Raw genomic sequence first — 26,842 nt, 5'->3', positions numbered from 1 at the left:
TCTTGAGAGGGGTCGGACTTAACGATATTATATGTTGCCCAGAAAGTTAAAGAATTTTTTGCTGGATTTTATTAAATAGTTATTCCTGTTGGTTATTAAAAAAATAAACTTTTGAATATAATAAATTTATTTTTAAATGTAAAGACACAAAGAATATATAGGCCTATAAATACTCTTTCCTGACGAATCGTTACCAACATTAATACGGGAGAGGATTTGCGGTTAAAGATTTAAAAAAAACTTACAAAATTGGGTACCAAACGTGGCATATTGAATTTATTATATTCCAGAAACTAATTTACTATTTGTAAAGAAAACTTCATTTCTATTGGAGATATAACGGGTGCAGAATCTCGCCCGTCTGCTGTCTGTCCTTCCTTAATCTCTGCTTAAGAACAGGAGGGCCAGTTTAACTATATACGAACTTCTGGTTCGATCCAGAAGTCATGTTGTTTCAATTTAAAAATTTTTCCCTGAACACATACATAATTGGCATGACTATTACTAACAGGAAAAGCATGATGTACAGAAGCAAAACACTAATCTACTTTCACAGGCAAGTGTTATATGCTACCTGTCGCAGTAATTAAATATGAATATATATATATATATATTTTTGTAAGAATTACATTTAGTTTATTATTTTCTTAAATTTTTACTTTAAAATTGCTTAGGTCCTCGAAATGTACATTTTGGAGATCAAAAGTCTAATAAAAACAAAGTAAAAATTCTTCGAAAAATCGTGGTGCGATAAGTTTGTCCAAATGGCCAAAAAAATAGCTATAAAAGAATAAATTTCGGATTATTTTTAAATAATAATAATAATACGGGAAATATTCATTAACTGATTTAATAATTTACTTGATATATTACCTAAATCCTTGGGAAATAAACATAAAAATTATAAGGGTATCGATTGATAAGAATATTTTCTGTATTAGGCCAATGCAAGAAAGGTTTAGAATCCCTGACGTAAACAATCTCGGCCATTTGTTTTACATATTTTCTTCCAGGTGGCGTTTAACAGCCTCATAAAACCGTTAGTTCGCTGTTTCAAGGTCACTTTTGCTTCCCGCACTGAACTGAGTCTTTCTTTTGTGCCTTTGTTCTCGGTACTGTATTTTTATTGTTAGGTTTGCTTTGTGTTATAAAGGTAAGCTACTCTCAAACATTTTAATTTTATATTTATATTTTTCGTAGTACAGTAGAGTCTCTATAATCCGACATACATTGGACCGATTTACTAGATTTTCTGCGATTATAATGTAAAAGATTTTTAGCAGGGAAAGTCGGGAAATTGTCTGTCGATCACGCTCCTATTTGATGCGAATACGTATTTAATTAACTCTTTACAGTCGGTTGATGCTGTGGTGGATGATAAAGAACTGTCATTCGGTTTAACGTTGTGGTGTACGGGACATTTTGGAGGACATGACGCAATTCATGTGTTTTAATTCGTTGTATTCTTCGTTGCCAGCCACACGCGATATGTGGAGATGATAATCCTACCAATTAATCCAACTAATTGGAAATTTTCATCTTCAGATGGCCCACGGAATTTAGGAAGTTGATACTTTTCGGAAGTTTAGCGAAATATGGCTAAAGAATTTTCAAAAACACCCACTTTCCCGCCAAAACTACGTCGCTCCCATTGTAAGTTTCAGGAAGGGATGGGAAGAAATATAATGACCTGGAATGGGTCTGGGCTGTACCAAAAATAGGACGGGATAAGTGATTTCTTCTGTTTAAATATTTTGAATTTCCCACCTCTTTAATTTGATTTTACGATACGACGCGAGTCTTTTTTCTTATTTAAAGAGAATTTACGAATTAATTTAAACAAAATCGTGAAATTATTATACTGTTTGAGGCAGAAATAAAGTATTTTGTTTACATTAAAAAATTATATAATTATATGCACAATGGGATTAAATAGAGTTGGCCGAATATTTTTTAATGAAAAGGGGATATGCAGAGACGTTAATTGATCAGGAAAAGTCGGGTAATCAGATGGAATAATTATACGGTCTCGGAATGTACAGGTATGGCTTGAATTAGGGAGCCTCCTGTAGTGTTTTAACTTCAAAGGGTATTTATTTCGGTACTTATTCAGTTTGAAAGGTTTTCTTCCATAAAATTAATCGATTCTACACTAATTTTACTCGAACATTTCCAAAATACGTAGAATTTTGTGGGGATGATCTATATACAATATACTATAAGATAGAACTACTTACCACTTGTGCCCTGTTCGAGACGCCATTGCTTAAGCTTGTTTTCGTCGCGGAGCGGCACATTGGCGTACGAAGCGTGTCACGTGACATTGTTGGATGCCATTCGGTCACGTGACTACTACTCGCCTCGTTGCTCGGGCAAAAAGTAACGATAGTACGTACAGGCCACGGAGTCGCTCACTTTTCTTACTTTTTTGGTCATCTTCACGCGCTTAATTAGGAAGATGTGGGACCAATTTAAAATAGTTTTAAAGCCAGACAATCTGTCGAATTATCGAACTACCGAACTAGAATTTTCTAGAAAATATTCGGCCCTGAGCGGGACACAAAACCGCAATAGCCGCTCAGTGTTGTTAAATTATAGGAAACAAAAATCCCTTTCACGTACAGACCTGGAAAGTCACGGAATTACGTAAACTTGGCAGTTACGTTGAAATTCTTCTAATGTAGATTTTGTTCTGTATCCCGTCCCAAATTTCTATATATCGATTAATTTCTGTCTATATTTCATTGTTGGCTTTACATATAGAGGCAACTGTTGGAAAAAATTTAACAAAATAATGAACTAAATGTAATTCTTACGATACACTGAATTAATGCGACAATGATATAGAGCGAAATAGATGCACCATTAGGGTGCAAGCGAGCGAATTTTCCGAGCGAGCGAGAATATGTGGCGAGAAGAGGCGAGACGCGATAAATATCAAAACCTGTCAGATATGTGCGAGAACCAGAAATTCGCTCTCGCCAGCGTTATTTCTCGCTTCTCGTTTGTGCATGGTTTTCCTTTGCGAAAACTAAATCGCTCGCAACCTCTCGCTCGCTCTAAATTCGCGTCTGCATAGTCGCACCCTTACGCCTTTACTGCGATAGACAGCACATAGCACTTGCCTACGTGAAGTGTAGTAATGTTTTATCCCTGTACATCATGTGTTATCAATAGAATTGTGCCAGTTATGTATCGAACTCCGGCCAGAGGAAATATATTTGAATTGAAATAACGTAACTCTTGGTAAAAATCGGAAGTTTATATAGGCTCATAGTTAATCTTGTTCTCTTTTTTTCTTACGATTTCCACACCTATCTCGACTTTCATCTATCTCACTCCCTTCTCGAGATTAAGGAAGAACAGACAGTCAGACGGACGACAGTGGGAATTTATGCCTACAATTTTATGGGATCACATAAAAACAATTATTCTTGCATTAGTGTGGAATAGTTATGGTGAATATATATGGTGTTAAAGTTAAAAATTAAGAAAACTTAATACAATGTCGGCCTATACTCGTCGAAAAGCCAAATCAAAATATAGAAGTCGTATACGGTTGGAAAGGGCTTCTCAAGAGCAATCCAATGATACCCATAAAACACCATATGATAGAGTGAAGCGGTGCCGGAAACGTAAAAATATTACTCGTATTTACGTAAAACACACGGCCGTATTTCCGACACTGCCACATCCCCCCTTTTTTTTATTTTATTTAAACAAGGCGTATATCAAGTCATTCAGACATTAACGTTAGCAACTTGGGAGGTTACCAGCCTGAACAAAATACGATTTAAAGGGTTTTTGAGTATGCCGAAAATAAATATTTGGTCAATTTTTCGCGAATTTGATTCGTTGGCAGATTATCATTCGATATTCGCCTGTGAATGAAACAGTTTGTTAGTGCGAACATTAGAAAAAATACGCATTCAAAGTTTATTTGATGCAAATAGTACATTTAAAAATTGCACTGATCATTTTTTAAATAATGACTTTTTTTCTAAACATCATTTAGTCCATTTTTCATCCATTATGTTCAATAGACCTTTTGCTATAAAATATTTGTATAACCTTCTTCCCTATGTAACAAACCTTAGTGACTTTTCATTCGTTTATTTAGAAACAAATTTAAAAAATAGAAAATAAAGTATAAAGCAATCTACAATTGAATTTTTCTCACTTGTATTGTATGTAATTATATCGTATTGTACAGTACAGTATTGCTATATATGTCTAGAGATTTTTCCCAGGCCCCGTCGTGGTTCCTATTAATGTTATATTTACTAACAAAAAATAAAATCATTATGATTGCTTTTTGTTAATAAAGAAATAATCTAGATATTTTATTTGTTTAAAAAAAAAACTACAACTGAAGGGACCTACTCTATCCCTTGGGACTCCTACAACTCTTTTAAAAGTCTAACTGCAGTTGTGCGAGAGTACAGTCGTTATTCCAAAAAGTTGCATACTGTACCGACTTTTTACCTTTGTGCTGCATAATATCTCCAGCGAAGAAATACTTATGCAGTTGTAACTATGAAAAAATGTAAACCCTTTAAATTAATAATTATTTAATTTCACAAAAGTACTGGTTTGTCAATACAAAAAGTTTGATTACTGCACTAACCAGGGCTGTGGAGTCGCGTAAAAATCTACCGACTCCAACTCCGACTTTTCCTTACCATCCGACTCCGATCAGGGGCGGATTTGTTACCGAAAGAAACCCGGAAATTCTGATGTCATCACGTGACTTCAGAATAAAAGATTCAATAAATAGAGTTCTAATAAAGATAGAGCGTAGAAACTTTTTATTCCAAAGCTAAAAGACTTCTCTAAGTAATATGTATTCTATAATTTTTACTTATCCGGCTGTTATATATAACAGAGGAAAAGTGTAGCGCTCGCTCAAAAAACGACCCTTCCCAAATTTTTATATTTTTGGACTCAGGACACCTTGAAATTTCGAGATATGCAAAAGATTCGAGGTTTTTTCTATATGTGTGGATGTTAGACTGTTTAGGGGGGCATGATTTTGTTCACCATGTTTGAAGCCTAATAATTTCTGTGGTCAGAGTAGTCAGAATCGGAGTCGGATGGTTTAACACAGGAGTTAGTTATCAAGCGTCAAAGTGGTTGAACTAAATCGTGTCCCCATTTCCATTCTAACATCTTAGGCGAGAACATCTTAACGAGTTTTATTGTACTATTATAAATAGCTAGAAAGCTTACTTTGAGGGTATAGACGAGTTTTATTTTATTTTTTTCTAATTTTGAATGCTAATAACGAGTAAAATATTCATTAAGAGATATGACACATGACCACTTTTATGTCTTCACCCTGTCGACCTTTAATTAAGAACCAAAATTTAATAGTATTAATGCCCCTTTATACGCAAGCTACAGTGCCACATTTCGTTTCTTAAACTTTACCCATTCTGAGATATTGTTTAATATCTCAGAACAGAAAATAAAGAAATTAAACAAATTAGACGCCAACACACACGCGCGCGCGAATTTTTCCCCTTTATTGACTTTTTTGAGGGGTTCGGGAGGTCTCCAAACGTGTAGATTTGCAAAAAAAAAAAAAAAAAAAACTTGGAGGGTCAAATTTGACACGATTCCAATACTTTTCCGTTTTATATACATAACGAGTTGTTAAGTAAAAAGGAATCTACTGTTTTAGATCAGTGTTTCTCAACCTCTAAAGAATCGTCGCTTCACTCCAAAATTCCGATGCCGAGGGCCAAGGCTAACACCGAATTCGTACTGCATTGAATAGACTATTGACTAATATAATGTTATTTGTTTAATTATTGTAAGATATAATGAAAAAATATCTAATTATTCTTAATATAATGTTTTACTATATCGTCCAGAAAATTGTTTTTCGCCCCCCAAAATATAAATTGTTACAAATCGCCCCCTCAACATGGAAAAACGCTCACATGGTGGGGGCGATATCGCCCCAGTTGAGAAACACTGGTTTAGATAAAGGAAACGAAAGTTTTTAAATGCAATTAGTCACGTATCTTACATAAATTATACGTATAATATTGTTAAATAACTTAAGTTTAAATTTTAAAATAAAATTATATTTTTGTAAATTTAGATAAGAAATTTCTATTTATTTAATTTAGAATTAATGTATAGTAATTTAATTTTAAAGAAGGATTAAGTTATCAGGAAACACGTTACGAGTGAGTAGTCACATGACCGAATGACATTCCGAGAAATGTCACGTGACGCTTGGTACGCATCCCCCCTTCCAATGTGTCGGTCCGCGACAAAAACAAGCTTAAGCAATGGCGTGTTCGAACGATACACACTCGTTAAGTACCTGCAATTCTTTGTTTATAGCAATACAAAGATATACGTGTTTTGGAAATGTTGGAGTCAAATTATTCTAGAATCGATTAATTTTATGCAAGATAACCTTTCCACAAATAGTACATTTCTGTTTGGAAATCAAATACTTTATTTCAAGCAATAGATGCAACAGGTGTTAGAGCAGAATTCTCATACCTTTTTGTGTTTACCCTTTAGTTTTTTTTGGGGGGCTGCAATTTGATTACACGCGAATCAAACGTGATTAGCTTAATGATACTACTCAGAATAGGTTCCCAGGAATAAAAAATTCTACGGTTAGCAGGGCTTGATTAACTATATACGAACTTCCGATGCAAACCGGAATGTTACGTTATTTCAATTCAAAAATTTTCCCCTGAAAGGAGTTGACCGGCACGACTCTATTATTAGCAGGAAAGTATGATGTACAGGGGCATGACATTATTTGAGGTGCAGAGGATATATTTTAAATGAAATAAAAATAAAAAAGAATTAAGCAAGGGCAGATAGAACGGTGGAGAGTAAGTAAGTATTTTCTGTTTCTAGCGTCTTTTATATGGGTGACCACTCAAACATTCTATTCTTTTATAAATGTCTATTATGCATGTGTCGATTGTAAATAAAATTAAGACAGAAAGAGGTGAAGAATTGATTAGAAATAAATACAACATTTTTTTAATAAAAGATTGGTTAGGGACGCCCTGTTTGTGAAACCCCAAGCAATAGATTTTTTAGCTTATAGAATAACGCGCCACTGTAAATTACCAATGCAGCAAAAAACACTTGGTGTTCCGCATTTGCAACAAACAACTAACTGATAATAACGTACCCGTATTGCCCTATAACTCATTCTATCTGTCGCACATACCAAGTGGTAAGAATAAAATTTCGTTTGTGCCACACTGACGGAAAGTGTTGAAAAACTGAATCTGTCCGAAATAACGAGATTTTACTGTACTGTATTATTTTCTATAGTAATACGGTTTTTATTCTAAATAGATTTTTTTTAATTCTAAATTAGGATTTTTCTACAAAATGTCTGAACAAAGCCAAATGAGTGACTCCGAAATAGAGTATTCAGATCAAATGTCAATTGCCTCTGAATCTGACTTCGATCTAAGCAGTTTTGAAGATGGAGATGACCTTCACTCTGAAAAGGATGTGACTTCTCCAAGTCCCTCCTCCCTGTCTAGTTTTGAAGATGACTATGAGCCTGAAGATGATGTAGCCTCTCCCTCCTCCTCGGCTGCACATTCTGACAGTGATGACGAAATGGAAGATGAGGACTACCGCGAGGTTTTCTCACCAGAAGAACCTTACCCTTTTCCTTTCATTTTCCAAGAGGAATCGGGCCCAAAACATATGCCTCCTCCCGATTCTCCTCCTATCGCATATTTCTATCTTTTCTTTACTAGTACTTTGCTGTCTCTTATGGTGGAGGAAACCAACCGGTATGCGCAGCAAGTGATAAATGGCATGGGGAATAATGTACCGTCTTATTTGAAGGACTGGACCAAAGTCTCTGTTCCAGAGATGAAAGGATTTTTGGCGTGTATACTGAATATGGGTCTAATCAAAAAACCAACTATAGCTTCATACTGGTCCACTTCTCCCTCCCTAGCCACTCCGTGGTTTGGGAAAATGTTCTCTAGACACCGCTTTTATCACTTGCTACGATTCTTCCATCTCGTCGATAACACCAAGTTACCTAGTCTTGGAGAATCGGGTTATGATCCCATTGCCAAATATCAGCCCCTTGTGGATCATGCGAACAGGGTGTTCCGACACCATTACACTCCTCATCAGGAAATGTCTGTCGACGAAAGCTTGATGGGTACCAGTCTTATGCAGTATATACCAAACAAGCATCAACGATGGGGTATCAAATTCTGGATGCTATGCGACTCAGTGTCTAACTACTGCTTGGGATTTTTTTCTTTTAAACGTGACAAGTCTCAGCAGGAGAAGCATAGCATCTCAAAATTTGGTTTAGGCTATACTGTTGTGCGAAAACTGCTTGAGATTGGTATGTACCTGAACAAAGGGTACCATGTTTTCGTCGACAGATATTTCACGTCGGTGCCCCTTGTTCGCCACATGTATTCTCTACAGACTTATATCACTGGAACAGTTCGACGTAACCATAAAATGCTACCTCAACAGTTTAAGAAGAAATTTGCAGCCGGACAAACATCGTATTTCAGGTCTGGTCCCGTGTTAGCCTATGGCTTCAGACAGAAGCAGTCACAAAAGAATCCTGTCTTTCTATTATCCAGCCACGCATGGGCGCGCGATGTAGAAGTAATTTGGAATGGAGAGGCTAAATTGAAGCCAGAAATAATTCAAAATTATAATGAATTTATAGGTGGGGTAGATACATCCGATGTTATGTTGTATGCATATTTGGATGAGAGGAGGACAGTGAAGTATTGGAAGAAAGTGGCTTTCAACATCATAGCCAGGATGGTGTTGAACAGCTACATTCTTTACAAAGAGAATTTTGCGGGACCAGGGAAAGTGAAATCTCGATTTTCTTATAATGTGGCGGTGATCGAGAGCTTGGAGGAGGAATTTAAGGCTTGGAATTTGATTATAAACAACCCTGAAGAACCAAAGGGATGAGGAAACTTTCGGGAAGAAGGAAAGCTCGTTGCTGTGTGTGTAGCAATAATAACTTAATTAGGAGGTCACGAACTGTATGCACACATTACAACAAGGGGCTACATGGAGAATGTTTTTGAAGCATAAATGCTAACAACAAAAGGTATGTGCACAATTTAATATAATTCTGTATCGAAGAGCTTTAAATGAAAAAAAAATTTTTTTGTGAACTTAGAAATGTAATTATACAGTGATCTTTATCGACATTCGTCGTCATCATAGCGGGTTAGCAGAGAAGAAGATAAAGAAATTTGGATGCCAGTGGAATCGTATGTTATAATGTGTTATAATTCAAGAGAGAATAAGACTATATGCAAGCATCTTATATGTAAATGTACAGAACAATGTTTTCACTGTTTCTAGCATAGTGGGAATAGAGAAAATTTTACGGACTTTTTTATTCGGGAAATTTTGTTATATCAAAGTGTAAATATTAAGTTGTAAATAAAAATTATCACATGTTGTTAAAGTAATTTTATAATATAAACAATTGAAAAATACTGTACCAAAGACTATTTGTAGTAGTAAATAGCTGTGATAGTTTTCTACGTCTACAATACCAATTAATTTTTTCCGAATACACTCGACCCCCCTATAACACTGTTGATTATTCCGTTTTATATGAATTCCATGTTGTACGAGTCACTTAGATTTTACAAATACGTGTGCCGGGCTGTGAACGGCACACGTATTTGTAAAATCTAAGTGACTCGTACAACATGGAATTCATATAAAACGGAATAATCAACAGTGTTATAGGGGGGGTCGACTGTATTTAAGATGTGTAAAAACTGGCTAAATGCTCGCCGAAAAAGCCAAACTATTTAAAAATCTTAACATATCGTTAACTACAAATAGCAAATATACAGTCTGTTTGTTGTTTTTATATTTAAAAAAAATGTTACTAATTATGATTAAAATTAAAGTTTTGTCAATTTAATTATCCAAGAAAACTTTCAAATTTATTGTATTTCTAAATTCATGGAAAATCACGCGATAGATTATTATTATATAAACTTTATATTAGTATTTCTACATAAAAATACATTGAAAAATCCAATATAATAGCTCATTTTAGTTTAATCACACATCGTAGATTTATCAAATACTTACACAAGTTAAATATTATTTTATTTCGAGTCATATTATCTTAAAAGCATTATTTCATTAAGTCTTATATATCACATTAAATTGTATTTTAGTTAAAACTAATAATTATATACCTAAGTAAATATACGTATATACAGTATACAAAAAGGAATTTTCAATATATATGCAGCATTATTTCTGAAAATGGTTTTCGATTTAAGGATTTTATTGCCTTTTTAATATAAAGGAAACTCGCATAAATAGCTTTATAACAAAATTGCACCTAGGGCCTCGAAGGAACATAATTCTCTACTGTGCAATATAACCAATTTATACATCAATATTTAAATTACGGCTTTCACCTTTGGAAACGATGATGTGATAACGGGATCAAGATAAATGAGAAGGATAAAATTTAAATTTGATCAATAATATTGTAAGGTTTGACCGACCCTGAGTTGTCTGGGGATTTAAAATCCCACGTGTTCCGTTGGGAAGTTAATTCCCTAATTCCTACCGTGGAGAAGTCTGCGGCGGGAAGTTCGGTCCCTAAATTCCTTTGCCTTACTTGGTTCGCTTTCTTTAGCCTTTGCTCCTACAATCCCTAGCTCACTAGACCGGACTGTTGTTCACTTTCAACCTTTCGTGTCCTTGGGACCTAGAGATTTTATATGATTTTACCCAAAATCCGGTTTTTTGGTTGGTCCGAACGGTGGTCCCCTGTTACTCTATTGGTCCTTGGTCTGTTGCCAGGTGCGCGATTCGGGCCGCGGGGTCACCGAACACCCCGTCCGACTTTTTAGTTAAACACAAACAACTCTGTACAAATAATAGGACCCACTTCTCAGGCATTACCGAAAAACAGGTGATAGCCGAATATATGAGGTGCTGGAGTCACAGGATATCGGTTGACTCCATTTTACTTATTTTTTTTACTTGTAACAATTATATCACGGTATTATTATAACTATTATTATTCTTCACGTGCTTATGGAACAAGAGATTAAAAATCGTGATATTGTTTTCTGTTTAATGAAAAAGAAGTCTGTAGATGAAATTATGATGTCGTTAATTAAATAAACTTATTTCTTTATGTTAATTTTCAGATATGATTGTATTGTTATATTTCAAGTGTACCAAACATCAGCGCACGAGGAAATTGTCCATAGGATTAATGATGAAAAAATTATCTTTTTATATTTTTATTTATTATAAAATGGCAAAAAGCTTAATTTTCAGGTTAGGAATAGGTTTTATAAAAAAAATTGTAAATGATAATAACAAATAAAATTGTCATTAAGTCGGATCCCCATTATCTCTACTCCCTCGACCTTTAACCTTCATAATGTAATAGCATCAATCCCTCTAATACACAAACCTTTCTGCAAAATGTCAGAAATTTCCGAATAAAAGCACAAGAGTTATTAAGCTTCAAACAGGGTGAACAAAATTGTGCTTCACACATACTAACTTCCCTATATATAGAGAAATTACCCTAGAATTTTTTTTCCGACATTTCAATGGGTCTTAAGTCCGAAAACTTGAAAAATCTCGGGGGTATTTTACCGTATCGCCATATTTTCTCTCTGTTATTTCAAGTAACTAAAGTCGACGTCAGCTTAACAATTTAGAAATGTTAGTTAACACCCTGAAGCTAAAAACGGGAGAAAAGGTCGAGGTGGTCCGAGTACCGAACTCTTTATCCTCAAGGTCACATAATACGAGTCGTGGTACAGTACAGCTCAATTGATACCAATTTTAAATTCGATTTTACTAAATAAATTGTTTCTAGACGTAACTACGTGACGGCATTTTATTCATTTTTTGTTCTCTGAAATTCGAAGTATTCGTTTGGGGCCGATGGAAAAATCAGATTCTTATTGTACTTTTTCCATAATTTTATATAATTTTCAAATAACAATCATGCGGGAACTCATTAACTGTATGAGAAGAGCTGTTATAACACGTGTGAGGTCTCAAACGAGGTCCGAAATCGCATAAATCGAGGAATTCTTATGTTTAAATAATAACGATAGATTAAATATGAGAAAAAGAGGCAAATCCCTTAATCTAAACAACGCAGCAGAAAATGTAAACAACGAGTCCCGGATGACTCTAACACGTGTTAAACGAACTGTCAGTGTCAAAATGAAAAGTTATAAGTCAGACACATGTGATCATAAACAATCAATCTAGGGAAAACAATTTCGAAAAAGAGGAAAAGATTTAAGAGATAAATCATTGCATATGATCGTTAAAGTACCCAGATTACAGAAATCGCGAGTAACGGAGCTAAATTATGAGCGCGAGTCTTGCAATATTGTCAACAATCCCCAAGAACAATCGACAGAAAGGCGTCGAGCAGACACCTGGAATTAGACCTTTCCCGTCACCCGAGTCGGTCTCGGTTTTCCCCAAGACAAAAGAGAGACTAATCGGGAAGCGAGAAAGGGGACAAGGGTCCAATCCCCGAATAGTGGGAGAAAAACTATAAAAATCCGAAATTCAAGGTCTATTCTGTATTCCACGAAAGGTCGTGACTTGAATTGTGTTGTGTCGTAGTTTATAAAGTTTAATGGATGCTCCACCGGAAATACCGGTGTTGCATCACGGTACAACTACTCCTTTACAACACCCCTAATGACCATAAGACGAGTAATTTGTCCCAGTCTGTCGCCAACAACTTTGATCTCCGCCCTTCATTTCTCCGATCGTCCGCCTTGTCCAGCGACAGCATCTTGTCCGTCCCGGGGCTACGACCGATGCCGAAGTTCTCGCCTCTCCGCCTTTCCAACAAGAAGAACCTAGTGAAGGACTGTCAATTGTCGATGTAAGCATAAATGTTAACAAATAAACGGCTTTCTTGTGTAAAACACTTGTCATCATTTGCCTCCTTCGCCACAGCCCACATACAACCGTTCGTTAGATTCATCCTGACGCGGGATTAATTGATCCCACCTAAAAGACGGTAACCTTACACAGGTGCCGTGAAGTAGGTTTAAAGTCTCCTATTCTCGAAAAATAAATAATCGTAATAAAACTGAAAACTGTATTTTTTATGTAACTATATACAGTATTTGTATAACTTAAATAGTTAAATATTACTATTATTAATTAAAATAGACTTGTTTACTAGTGTATTCTGTTAAAAATAAAGAACATACAATCTAATTTATAATTAACATTATATACTATTGTAAGTTAAAATATACACAGTAGAATTTCTATTTCCTATCCTTTAGTTTACATATTTTTCTCCAGGTGGCCTGATAAAACCGTTAGCTCACTGCTTCAAAGTCACTTCCGCTTCTAGGATTGACTCGTTCTGTCGTTGAATTACAGTTAAGACTTTCTTTTGTGCCATTGTTTTCTTCTTAAGTTTGCTTTGTTATAAAGGTAAGTTACTCTCAAACATTTTAATTTTATGTTAGTATTTTAGATATAGTTTTCGTAATACAATAGAGTCTCTATAATCCGATATTCATCGGATCGATTTACTAGATTTTCTACGTTTGTAATGTACAGAAGGGGAAAATTATGCGCTTCCTTTCGGTGTGTCAAATCAGAGCTGACCAGTGTTTGTAGCCGTGTGGCTGGTAAAGAACCAGTGTTGTGCTTATTAATTAATTAATTGTCGGGTACCATAGTGTCACTCAATTGTGGAGAAAATATATTTCGAGTATTTTTTGTTGTGTTTTTAAAGAATTTGTGTACTGTGTTTAGAACGTGTAAACGGGAACATTTAAAAACATTTTACAAATGGTATGCAGATTCGATTCAGATCGCCAGTTGTTTAATTGTAAGATTTTGGGTATAAAAATAATTCGGTACATGAGAAACAAGATTACAAAGCAATTCGTGATAGGCAAATCGAAGAGTTATTAATTTTACGACGAGTAACTATAACATTCTCACCCATGGCGAAGTCTTTCCCAGGTGTAAAGACTATCACAGGTAAATGATCAGAAATTAAGTCTTGGTGTATAAGAAACTAAGACTCTGATCATAGTCTAGCACAGGGGTGCGCAAACAATTTTCTTTTTCGACCCCCATATTGTGAAAATTTTATCTCAACCCCTCAATAGACAGTTAGTATTCTATTTTTATGTACAGTAAAAACTGCTTAGGCGACCACCTGCAATCGACGGGACCTGCCAAAACGGGCAAAAATTTCTGGCACGGAATAGTTTATCCATAGAGTCTTCGTATAAGTTACCTGTATTAAACGACCACCTGCATAACACGACCGCGGGCATTGATTTTTGATCCGAAACAACATACAACAACTGTAATAAGCGACCACTTTCGCTAATGTATCCGGTCTAAACTATTGTTCGAACCCATCTCAACAACGTTTCTCCCTCATAATATAATGAATTAGTTTAAACTCTCGTTCGAACCCATCCCGGGCACTTCTCCCACCCTTGAAATTAGGTGCAGGTGTTAATAAATTAATCTAGCAACAAAGAAAATTCATTTCAGTTTGTTAGAAAATGTCCGAAAAACGAATGAAATGCAAATTACTGTCGTTAGAAGATCGTATTAAAATTATCACAACAGCAATTGGCAGCGAAGTTTTAACTGTGGGAAAACAAAATTTACTTTACCTACAGTATTTTCCTTGGGGTGTAAAATATTATACACGATACAATTAATCGGCTGATCTCATCGTTTGATAAAATTTATTTTTATTTATTTATTTATTTTGAAGCTCATATACAGTACATGTGCCGTAATAAAATAATAAAATCGTTTTATTATTTTATTAATAATTTTTCTTATTCTACTTAATTAATTAAGAAAATATTAAATATTTAAAAAAATACAGTATTTTTAAAGTTAAAATAGGATTAAACTAACGAAAACCAAAAGCAAAGTGGACATTCCAATTTTCAACGCTGACTCAGCGCTGATCTCAACATTCGTTAAAATTCGTTCCTTTTTTCAACGTTGAGGTAGCGCTGTTGTCAGCGCTGACTCAACACACTCAGCACTCAACAGATATGTTGACTGCTACTTTCCAATGAATTGTGGGTAATTGGTAAGACATTTGAATGGAATCCATCTTGCTGAGAATGGAATTATGGGAACTAAGCACTTCGTACTCGAGTTGGAACGTCGTTGATGACGTCAAATTGTTGACTTCAACACTCAACACTCGCNGTTAATGAATTAGTCTAGCAACAAAGGAAATTCATTTCAGTTTGTTCAAAATTGTCCGAAAAACGAAAGAAATGCAAAGTGCTGTCGTTAGAAGATTGTGTTAAAGTTATCACAACAGCAATTAGCGGCGAAGTTTAACTGGGAAAAGGAAAACGAAATTGATTTTACCGTAGACCTACAGTATTTTCCTTGGGGTATAAAATATTATACACGATACAATTAATCGGCTGATCTCATCGTTTGATAAAATTTATTTTTATTTATTTATTTATTTTGAAGCTCATATACAGTACATGTGCCGTAATAAAATAATAAAATCGTTTTATTATTTTATTAATAATTTTTCTTATTCTACTTAATTAATTAAGAAAATATTAAATATTTAAAAAAATACAGTATTTTTAAAGTTAAAATAGGATTAAACTAACGAAAACCAAAAGCAAACGGGACATTCCAATTTTCAACGCTGACTCAGCGCTGATCTCAACATTCGTTAAAATTCGTTCCTTTTTTCAACGTTGAGGTAGCGCTGTTGTCAGCGCTGACTCAACACACTCAGCACTCAACAGATATGTTGACTGCTACTTCCCAATGAATTGTGGGTAATTGGTAAGACATTTGAATGGAATCCATCTTGCTGAGAATGAAATTATGGGAACTAAGCACTTCGTACTCGAGTTGGAACGTCGTTGATGACGTCAAATTGTTGACTTCAACACTCAACACTCGCGTTGAAAATTGGAATGTCCCGAAAGTCATGGCAATAAGGAAGCGCTTGTATATCGATGACGTAATACACGTAACTGAGGAGCGAACGAAAACAACCGAGTCGAACTAATTAAGTCGGAAAAAAAGAAAGTGTGCATTATAATCGAGAAAATGCGAGTATTGTATTAATCTTTAAAATATTGGTATTAAATCTCTCTTATAATATGACCACGACTCATGTAAATCGGGTTATTCGATAAGAATAAAATACAATACCAATATAGTCCTATCGTTGAAAAAATTCGCTTATTTTTGCTCATCTCGAGTTTTGTTTAGTATAAATGGCTAAAACGTGCCCAAAATACGTTGTTACAGGACAGGTGGTCGTCCAATACAGAACAATCCTGTATTGGACGACCACCTGTCTAAAAGACCACTTTTTGAAGGAACCGTGGGTGGTCGCCATAGACAGGTTTTACTTATATATAATATAATACGTCCGTGTTTATTAGTTTGCTTCTCTGTTTTCTCTATACCATAATCTTTTATTTTTGGAGGAGGATTGTCAGCATTTATCCAAGTTTCCTGAATAGTGTATCAAAGTTACAATCATATTCACCTGCTATATTAATTATGTCTAAATATTGATTACTCAAGTTTCTAGCATTATATTACACTACAAAAAGACCCTTTCTAGAAAACTCAGCTATTTTTCTGTGTATCGATAGCTCATCTATTCTAAAAAGGCAATATATATATATACAATAAGGGTGCACCGATTAATCGGTAAGTAATCGGTAATCGGCCGTATCGGCCACTTAGCCGATTAATCGGTATCGGCCATTCCCCCCCGATTAATCGGCTTCGATAATCGATCAATTTTACATTTTGGTATTTTTGTTAGAATGTTACGTACAATGTTATTAATAAAAACTAATAAATTTCTATTATTTATTTATTACATGACAAACTGAATATTAAAAAATTTTTACTAATCAAATTATTCCTTTTATCGATACATAAGTATAATATAAAGTTTAAACTTTACATAAGAAAACATATTGAATAGCTTAAGAAGAAAAGTTAAATTTTTATTTGTTTTATAAGTTTAAAGTTTAAACATATAAAACAAATAAAAATTTAATATTTAAACTGTAAAACCCTTAAATTGTAATGCAAAAACAAGAGAATTTTATCATTTTCAGGGCATAACCTATTTTTTGCCGGCTCATAAATGTTACCTCCAGTGCTGAAAATTTTTTCACTTTCAATGGTAGATGCTGAGGCACTTAAATATTTCATTGCTATTTTGCTCAAATTAGGAAAAAGTTCTTTTGACTTTTTCCACCACAAAGATATGTCACTATGTCTTTGTTTAAGGGATAAATATAAATATGTTTCTAATTCTTGATCGAAACGTTTGTTCGTCTCGTTTTTTCTTTTTTTAAAAACATGCTATTCTTCATTCTTTCGTTTACCAGAAGCTAATTCATCAAATAAATCAGAAAAACTTAGAAATTCACCTCCATCTTGATCACCTCCAGAAGTAGAAGCTTCAGAATTTAATTCTTATTAAGATTTTCTCTACCATATTTTCTTTTTGAAATTTCATTTTGAATCTAATAAAAATGACAAGCATAAAGACTTGTATTCTATATATGCTGAAAATCTTTTTTTTTATTGCAGGGGTGCACAACCTGCGGCCCGCGGGCCACATACGGCCCCCTATCAATGTTTATGCGGCCCGCNTTAAATAATATCGAAGTTTCCATGCGTCAACAATTAAGTGTTGAGATTTATTTTAGAAACAAAGGAAGAGATTGTTGATTTTGCGAGGATATTCGATCGTCTCTTGTTTACCTGACCTGAGGGAGATGGAAATACCAAGTGGAGAAAAATGGGGTTTTTCCACATTATAATTAACTGTATAATTAACTCCAGGATCTCAAACTATTAATGCAATAAATTATTAACACTAATCGGCCGATTAATCGGTAATCGGCCATTTTGCTTATCGGTGCATCCTTAATATACAAATGTTGAGACTCGAACTCAGGGAAAAGTATACACTCTTTTAAATACTTTTACCTTACATTTTTCGCAATTTCAAAGAATTATTTTGATTATTTTTGAATATATTGTTTCCAATAATTTTTTTTTATCGGCAAAAATTATTAGAGTTACAGATTCACAAATTGTATTGAAATATTTAGGATACGCGTACAAAGGTTTATACAATTAAACACAATTATCTGAGATTATTAATTGTTAATTTAATATATATTAAGGAAATATATTATTGTATATATTGTGTTTTAATATCTACACTATAATGTATATTAACAATATAAAAAAGTTTATTAAACTGTGTTTTTTATTTCTTTATTTTGACATTTTACACTAATCAAACTATACTATATGTAGTTACAAATTAAGAATAAATTATTTTATCTTAAATATATTTCTTTTCTATCTCATACTGTCATATGTGTTTACATTATTACTTTATTTTTTATATAGTTTTTTCAATTTATACTTTTTTGTTTGATCGTCGATTTAAATATATTTTCAACTATATTTATAGTATGTTTCTGTATGCTTTTTTTAATGTCCTTAGGTAAGCACAATGTTGGAAAATTTACCTTTTCTTTCAGACAAATGCTGAGATAACAGATGTCGTGTTATAGTCTTGTATATTTTGAGTTATTTGGTTCATTACGTTGGGAGAATATACAGTAAAATTATGATACAATATATTGAAAAACTAATTGCCTGTATTATCAATTTACAAAAAAATAATACTTAACTAGAACTAATGAAGCAAATTATTATACTACCATCGTTTTTTAAATCATATTTTTAATTTATTTAATATAAAATATATGCTCTTCACCTCAAATTAGTAGTGTTTTGTCTATGTTCATCGTACTTTTCTCTTAACAATACAGTCGTGCCGGTTATTTATCTAACATCTTTCGGGAGAATATTTTGAATCGAGATAACGTAATTTCCGGTTGGTATTAAAAGTTCTTATAATCCTCCTGCCCTTACGCTTTCTATATCTGGTCTTGACTTTTACGTATCTAGCTACTTTCTCGAGATTAAAAAAGGACAGACAGTCGGCAGTGGGGATTTATAGGTCTAAAATTTTTTCAACTTGCAGCCCAATAATATATACTGTTTAAGAATAGAGATAATCCACACATACTGTAACAGACAACCTGGAATCAATCATTTCATCAAAGAAGTAACTGATAATAAACATCAACGATTGATAATAAATTACAATACAATGTTCACATTAAACACTTCCTATATGGCCCGAGTTATTGGACTATCTACGAAATTATCTTTAAAAATATAGCAAATAGATGATATAGAGCTAGTGGAACTGTACGCAGACAAAGAAAACTACTTAGGGAAAACACGTGCGTCTTTGGGTTGGATATCTACTGAAACGCGGTGCTTTATTTGTTTCTAATTGTAAATGCATGTCATTCATTCTCGTATTGATAACTATGCAAATGTTGAAAGAAAAAAAGAAATATCTTAATTTCAACATGGTAGGGTTTCTTGGAAACACTGATTTGGGAAACAACTCCTCCAGTGTGATAGTTGAGCCTCGATTCACGTTTGGATCTGTATTCTGTAAGTGTACTAAATAGAGAACACAGTGCGTTAAATTAAACAGGGACTGAACAACTACAAAATAAATAAGTTTTCTTTACTTTTTGTATCGTATTTTATATAATTTTTAATTCTTTTCAATTAAAGATTAAACCCCAAATTTCTTCTTTTTCATGAAAACATCCCTTACGAAACTTATAAATAAAAGAATTGTTAATCTAAGATTTTGCTTCCTTTTATCAAAGAATATTTATATTATTATATTATGAAATGAAATTTTGCTGGTAATGTATATAAGTGTTTATTTCGAAGTCATTTATTTGATGTTTCAATACATTTTTTTACTTATTTTCTATCTGAAATATAAGATTTCCCTTTCTGCTGTAAATGTAATATTTTATAATATGAAATAAAATAAAATTCGTACTTGTTTAAATTAGAAAAATCCCAGAAAGGAATGCTTTTAGAGTCCTAAATTAAAAGTTTGGCAATTTTTTGTCCATAGAGAAGGGAACATTTTAAGGGTTGGGAGAGATGCCGTTATGGTAATTGTGTCATTAGCATTGTTTAAATTCAGTTAATGCTTGTAGAGATGTAATTCCATAATGGTCCCTGGGGAACCTTCATTTTACAACGTGATTCCTAGAATTGCTTGGTTTAATATAATTCACTTTACATTACAATCTTTTTTATGAATCTGGCTTCGTTCAATTACTACCTGATATAAAAACTGTTCGATTTATTCCACCTTTGTATGTAATTTTTTAATGAATGTTAAAAAGATATTAAAACATTACTCCATTTTACTAATCATTCATCTGTTTTTAAATGGCCTACTCTGTCTTTCCTTTATATATCTTAGAGACTTAGACTAAAAAAAAGGTGCATGAACACAAAAGGTACTGTATGAGAAGCGCTGCTATAACACGTGATGTGTCTATTATCTATACTGTATAACTTTGCATTTTAAAATTAAATAGATTATTTATATAAAACATATATTTGTAAATTTAGATAACAAATTTATAGTTATAAGTATTTAATCTGAAATTTAAAGTAATTCGTTTATTTATTATTTTATTGGCTCTGTTTTTAGGTGACTTCAGCAACATCATAAAACCGATAGTTAAAACTGTTTCAAATACACTTCTACTAGCATTGACTTGTGGTGACGTTGCAACTAAGACTTTCTTTTGTGTCTTTGTTTTCGGTATTTTTCTTGATAAATTTGCTTTATTATAAAAATAAGTTACTAATAAACATTTAAATTTTATATTTGTATTTTTGATATACAAGGTATTTTTCGTAATACAGTAGAGTCTCTATAATCCGACATACATAGTGTCGTCGGGGATCGGTTTATTAGATTTTCTACGTTTGCAATCTCTTAGATATGTACCGATTCTGTGATCCGTACATTTCTGGGAGATTTTTGGCAACAAATGTCAGGAAATCCGTCTATCGGGGTCGCTTCTTTTTGATCAGAATATGTATTTGATTAAATGCATTTCGAACTTAATACCTCTCTTCAGTCCTATTATAACAAATATATCGGTAAAATATTATGTAAATCTTACATAATTTTTTTTACCTAAATGCATAGACGTTTGTGTTAATAAACCTACTTTTTCCATTCAAAGTTTTCCTGTATCATTTGTTTTCAACATCAACCTTGTGCTAATTCCGAACGAAATACATGTAATTAGGCGTGCAGCAAGCAATCAAATTCAGAGTATAATGTTTAAATTAAAAAATTTATATAATTATGTGTACAATGGGATTAAATAGACTTGGCCTAATATTACGTAATGAAAAGGGGATATTCATTGATGTTAATCGGTCAGGAAATCACATGAAATTACCATACGTGGTCCATAATGTACTGTACAAGCGGGGCGTTATAACTTCATGGAGCTCAGGCAAATTTAAATTAGGTGGCCTCCTGTAGTGTTGACTTTAAACGTTTTGGTATTTGTTTATAAGCCATACACTAACGTTTCCTCTCTTAATTTTATTTACAATTTCTATTTTAAAATATAAACTAGTTATATAATAGTAATATACATATAATTTATGTAAGATAGGTGACTAATTCCATATAAAGACTTTTGTTTTGAAATAAAGTGCTTTATTTAAAACAATAGATGAGACGTATTAGAGCTGTACTGAACTTTTTGCGTTCACGGGCCAATCTTTTTGGGAAATTAAATAATCATTAAACGGAGTTTAAAGACTGAAGCGGTAAGAAATAGAATAAACTGCGGTTCTAATCCTTTGAAAAACTGGGTTCGATTGCCTGTCAATCTCTGGCATTGTTTATATAATAATAACAAAAGTGATAGAATAATGCAGTTTTAAAAGATAGTTAAAGACATTTTAAAATAATTTTATTAACGTAACGTATGAAATTGTAAAGTTTTAAATGAAATTCGGTCTTGACCCAGTAATAAACCGTTAGAGCTTGGAGATGCTAAGTTCACTCCGTCATCAAGTTAACACTCTGAATTCTGTTATTAATTTTTATTTATAAATCGTTTGTTGTGTTTGTTAGTAAATAGTAAAAAAAAAAAATAATTAAATGGTGTCAACATTGTCCCAACTTTATCATTAAACAGTATACAATTAATTATGGTACTTTCATAATATTTCCCAAAGTTTAAATGATTTTACAAGACTGATAAAGCATGAGAAATGAAGTTCAAAATGAATAAAATGAACATATAGAGATTACTACAGAACCAATTTTCTTTTCAGTCGAACATGAAAAATAATAGTAATAAAGGCTGGTAGTCACGTCCTCTTAATGTTCACAACGGAGAAAGGGCCAAAAATTATTTGTAATATATATAATAGGATAATTAATTTTTGCATTTATTATTAATCTATCATTAACTCATTTAATATAGCCAATAACATAATAATGTGTCGGCTGCGAATTACAATATTTAATTTTACATATACTGTATTATATTGTAATTAGAAACGACTTATTATGTTACTGGTCATATTTAAATGAGTTAATAATGATAATAATAATAATAATAACGAACAAATTTTTGCATCATTAGTTATTATTATTACTGATATATGAAACAACAAAGGTAAAACCGCTGGCTAACGACAATAGTTCTATCATGATATGAATTACAATGATAAATATCAGTCAGCTGCAACAACAGATGTCTAATGTATTGTAAATAAATATAACTCAATTTTGCTTAAGATATGAAAGAGATTAGGTCATTTAAAATCAGAATAGAATTATTAGTTACTAGCAGATGAGCCCGGAGTTACTCGGGCAAAAAGTAACGATAGCGTAGATTAAGATTATTATATTATAGCCGATCTTACCTGTCTTCACCGGGTGTAATAATTTGATCCCTTCCTCTTCCAAAGCTGATTAGAGAATTTTCAGATGGGTCTAAAAGTCTGTTCGATTTCCCGAAAAAACGCAAAAAACCGCATCTAAAATAGTACAGTAGAAGCCGAGTTCATTAGGGTAAGCCTTAATCCTCTCTCTGCACCAAAGGGGGAATTTCGGAAGATCCTTTCTTACACTAACTGTACCAANTCTAATGTCTTGATGTAAATAAATATAACTCAATTTTGCTTAAGATATGAAAGAGATTAGGTCATTTAAAATCAGAATAGAATTATTAGTTACTAGCAGATGAGCCCGGAGTTACTCGGGAAAAACTAACGATAGCGAAGATTAAGATTATTATATTGTAGCCGATCTTACCTGTCTTAACCGGGTGCAATAATTTGATCCCTTTCTCTTCCGAAGCTGATTATAGAATTTTCAGATGGGTCTAAAAATATGTTTGATTTTCCGAAAAAAACGCAAAAAACCGCATCTAAAATAGTACAGTAGAAGCCGAGTTCATTAGGGTAAGCCTTAATCCTCTCTCAGCTCCAAAGAGGGAATTTCGGAAGATCCTTTCTTATGATTATCAGCACAAAACCTTTCTTACTAATTTCTAGCCTTATTAACAGGCTAGAAATTAGTGAGAAAGGTTTTGTGCTGATAATCTTAGAAATAGTTCTAGCTTCATATGCATAGTAATCCTTTCTTACACTAACTGTACCAAATTTCAACTGTTTAACACCTAACCGTTTGGGCTTTGCACTAATTATTCTTATTAACATCAATCCATCTCTATTATATCATAAGATTTATCGAATTATCATACGTTGTTGTATGTTGAATTTAATTCATATTTAAAATGGGATGATGCTTTAATATTTCTATTCACGATGACTTTTTAACAATCATTTAAAAATTATATGCCAATACGGAATGAATCAAATAATTCTTATAATCACAGTTATTGGCAGAAGCTGGATTGATACACACAAAAAAAATTTAANACAGGAAGGTGGAGAGTCCGTAAATAGTTTCTGTTTCTACAGATTTTTATATGGGTGACCACTCAAACATTCTCTGTATTTTGTAAATGTCTGTTATGCATGTGTCGATTGTAAATAAAATTAAGAGAGAAAGAGGTGGCGTATTGTTTAGAAATAAATACAAAATTTTTTAATAAAAGATTTGTTAGGGACGACCAGTTTGTGAAACCCCAAGCAACAGATTTTTTATCTTATAAAATAACGCACCACTGTAATTACCAATGCAGCAAAAAACACTAGAATGTTTCGCATTTGCAACAAACAACTAATAATAACGTACCCGTATTGCGCTATACCTCATTCTATCTCGCACATACCAGGTGAATAGAAAATTTCATTTGTGCCAGTCTGTCGGGGATCACTGAATCCGTCGGAATATCGAGAATCTACTGTATTGTATTATTTTCTATAGTAATACGGTTTTTATTCTAAATAGGATTTTTCTACAGAATGTCTGAAAGCGAAATCAATGGTTCCGAAGAGGATTTCAATCAGATGACATATGTCTCTGAATATGTCTCCGATCTAAGTAGTTCTAAAGATAAAGACTATGGGCCTAAACATGATGTGGCCACTCCCTCCACTTCGACTGCACATTCTGGCAGTGATGACGAAATGGAAGATCAGGAATACCGGGAAGTTTTTTCACCAGAAGAACCTCAACCTTTTCCCTTTCCTTTTCGTGAGGTATCTGGCCCAAAAAATATGCCTCCTCCCGATTCTCCTCCGATCGCATATTTCTATCTGTTTTTCAATAGTACGTTGCTGTCTATTATGGTGGATGAAACCAACCGGTATGCGCACCAAGTCTTAAATCGTATGGGGAATAACGTACCGTCTTGTTTGAAGAACTGGACCAAAGTCTCTGTTCCAGAGATGAAAGGATTTCTGGCATGTATTTTAAATGTAGGTCGCATGGAATCATCAGATCAATCTATATACTGGTGCACTTCTCCCATCCAATCCGATTCGTGGTTTCGGGAAATGTTTTCTAAACAGCGGTTTTATGAATTGTTAACTTTCTTTCATCTCGTGGATGACAGCAAGTTGCCTGATCGTGGAGTACCGGGTTATAATCCCTGTGCCAAATTCCAGCCTCTGTTGGATCATACAAACAGAGTCTTCCAAAACTATTACACACCGCACCAAGAAATATCTGTTGACAAAATTAATGTGGGTTTCAAATTCTGGATGATGATCGACTCGGTATCTAGCTATTGTTTGGGATTTTTCGCTTTTGAACCGTCCAAGTCTCTGCAGGAGGATCGCAGCAACTCAGAATTAGGTTTAGGCTATACTGTTGTGCAAAAACTGCTAGAGATTGGTATGTATGTGAACAAAGGGTACCATTTTTTCATCGAAAGGTGTTTCATGTCGGTGCCCATAGTTCGCCGTCTGTATTCTTTGCAGACTTACGTCACCGGAACTGTTCGGGGGGACCACAAATTGCTACCCCAACAGTTTAAGAAGAAATTTGCAGCCGGAGAAACATCGTATTTCCGATCTGGTCCCGTGTTAGCTTGCGGCTTTAAAGAGAGGCAGTCACAAAAGAAGCCCATCTTTATATTATCCAGCCACGCATGGGCACGAAATGTAGAAGTAATTAGAAATGGAAAGGCTAAAATGAAGCCAGAAATAATTCAAAATTATAACAAATTTATGAGCGGTGTCGATATATCCGATATGGTGTTATATTCATCTTATGATAAAAGTAAATCAATGAAGTATTGGAAGAATTTAGCGTTCAACGTCATAGCCAGGATGGCGTTGAACAGCTTTATTCTTTACAAAGAGAATTTTGCGGGACCAGGGAAACGGAAATCTCGACACGCGTATCACGTGGCCGTAATAGAGAGCTTGGCAGAGGAGTGGATGACTAAAAACAAGAAGAAGGAGGCGATCACGAACTGTTTGCACAAATTGTAAGGAGGGGCTACATGAAGAATGATTCTCTATGCGTAAATGCTAACAACAAACGGTATATGCACAGTTTAATATAATTCTGTATTAAAGACCTATGAATGCATAAATTTCACAACAAATTGTACAAAACGATATTCATTTACGTACAGATTTGGTCCTTGACGATTGGATTTTGTATTTTGAAATATAATTCTACAGTGATATTGATTGACATACGTTTGACGTCATCAGAGTGGGCTACTAGAGAAGAAGATAAAGATGTGTTATAATTTTGTAACGAATAAGACTGTATACATGCATCTTATATGGAAATGTACAGAACAATGTTTTCACTGTTCCTAGAATAATGCCAAAAATTTACGGATTTCATTTTATTCGGAAAATTTTGTTATATTAATGTGTAAATTTTCAAGTTATTAATGTAAGTAATCACATGTTGTTAAAGTGACTTTATAATAGCAAGAATTGAAAAATACTGTACTAATGACTACTTGTAGTAATTATCTGATATTTTTTCTACGTCTATAATAAAAATTAATTTTATTTTTAAAATTTATAAAATTGTGGAGTTATGTTTTGTTTGAGTTTTTATATACCAGTTTGTAACCAGCGCTTATATGATAAGGGCTGTACTGTACATGTAAGGAAAATTCGTTAATCTAAATCTAACGTTTTTAATGTATAAATATTTTAAATTTCTAAAAAAAATTGTAAAATCTTTTTAAATGCTTATCGAAAAAGGCAAAGTTTATTTAGAAATTCGTAGGTAGTTAAGTTCATCCAATTTACACCTTTATAATTTCCGTATCTTTTTGAAAATTTTTCAAATTTTTAGCGAGTTCGTGTATTAGGGAGATAAATGCCATTAAATTTGAGTGGATAAAGGACTAGTGAGGTGTATTATCGAATTTCAAGT

The 26,842-nt window shown here is 33.4% G+C and overlaps 2 protein-coding genes across 5 annotated transcripts; both read left to right on the top strand.

Annotated features, from left to right (window-relative positions):
* Positions 1-866: 866 nt before the first annotated feature.
* LOC111619334 (piggyBac transposable element-derived protein 4-like) lies at positions 867-23,127 on the top strand. 4 transcript variants are annotated; one of them, XR_002755732.1, is made up of 3 exons: positions 867-1,153; positions 13,357-13,491; positions 20,690-23,127. XR_002755732.1 is itself a non-coding variant. In XM_023361044.1 (2 exons), the coding sequence occupies exon 2, from the start codon at positions 7,381-7,383 to the stop codon at positions 8,965-8,967; it is 1,587 nt and encodes a 528-aa protein (XP_023216812.1). In that variant the 5' UTR covers positions 867-1,153; positions 7,367-7,380; the 3' UTR covers positions 8,968-9,640. The 4 variants fall into 4 exon arrangements, 1 of the variants encoding a protein (XP_023216812.1); XR_002755731.1 differs by lacking the exons at positions 13,357-13,491; positions 20,690-23,127 and adding exons at positions 7,367-9,109; positions 9,198-9,640; XR_002755730.1 differs by lacking the exons at positions 13,357-13,491; positions 20,690-23,127 and adding exons at positions 7,367-9,109; positions 9,182-9,640.
* Positions 23,128-24,453: 1,326 nt separating this feature from the next.
* On the top strand, positions 24,454-26,470 carry LOC111619322 (piggyBac transposable element-derived protein 2-like). The gene has a single exon (XM_023361026.1). It carries the CDS (start codon positions 24,454-24,456, stop codon positions 25,927-25,929), a length of 1,476 nt encoding a protein of 491 aa, XP_023216794.1. The 3' UTR covers positions 25,930-26,470.
* The last annotated feature ends 372 nt before the right edge of the window (positions 26,471-26,842 follow it).

This window comes from Centruroides sculpturatus, unplaced genomic scaffold (assembly GCF_000671375.1).
Source record: "Centruroides sculpturatus isolate CEXI.00-Female unplaced genomic scaffold, Cexi_2.0 scaffold224, whole genome shotgun sequence".
Taxonomy (NCBI): Eukaryota; Metazoa; Arthropoda; class Arachnida; order Scorpiones; family Buthidae; genus Centruroides; species Centruroides sculpturatus.
Note: the sequence above shows the minus strand (reverse complement) of the source record. Positions and strands in the feature narration are given on the sequence as shown.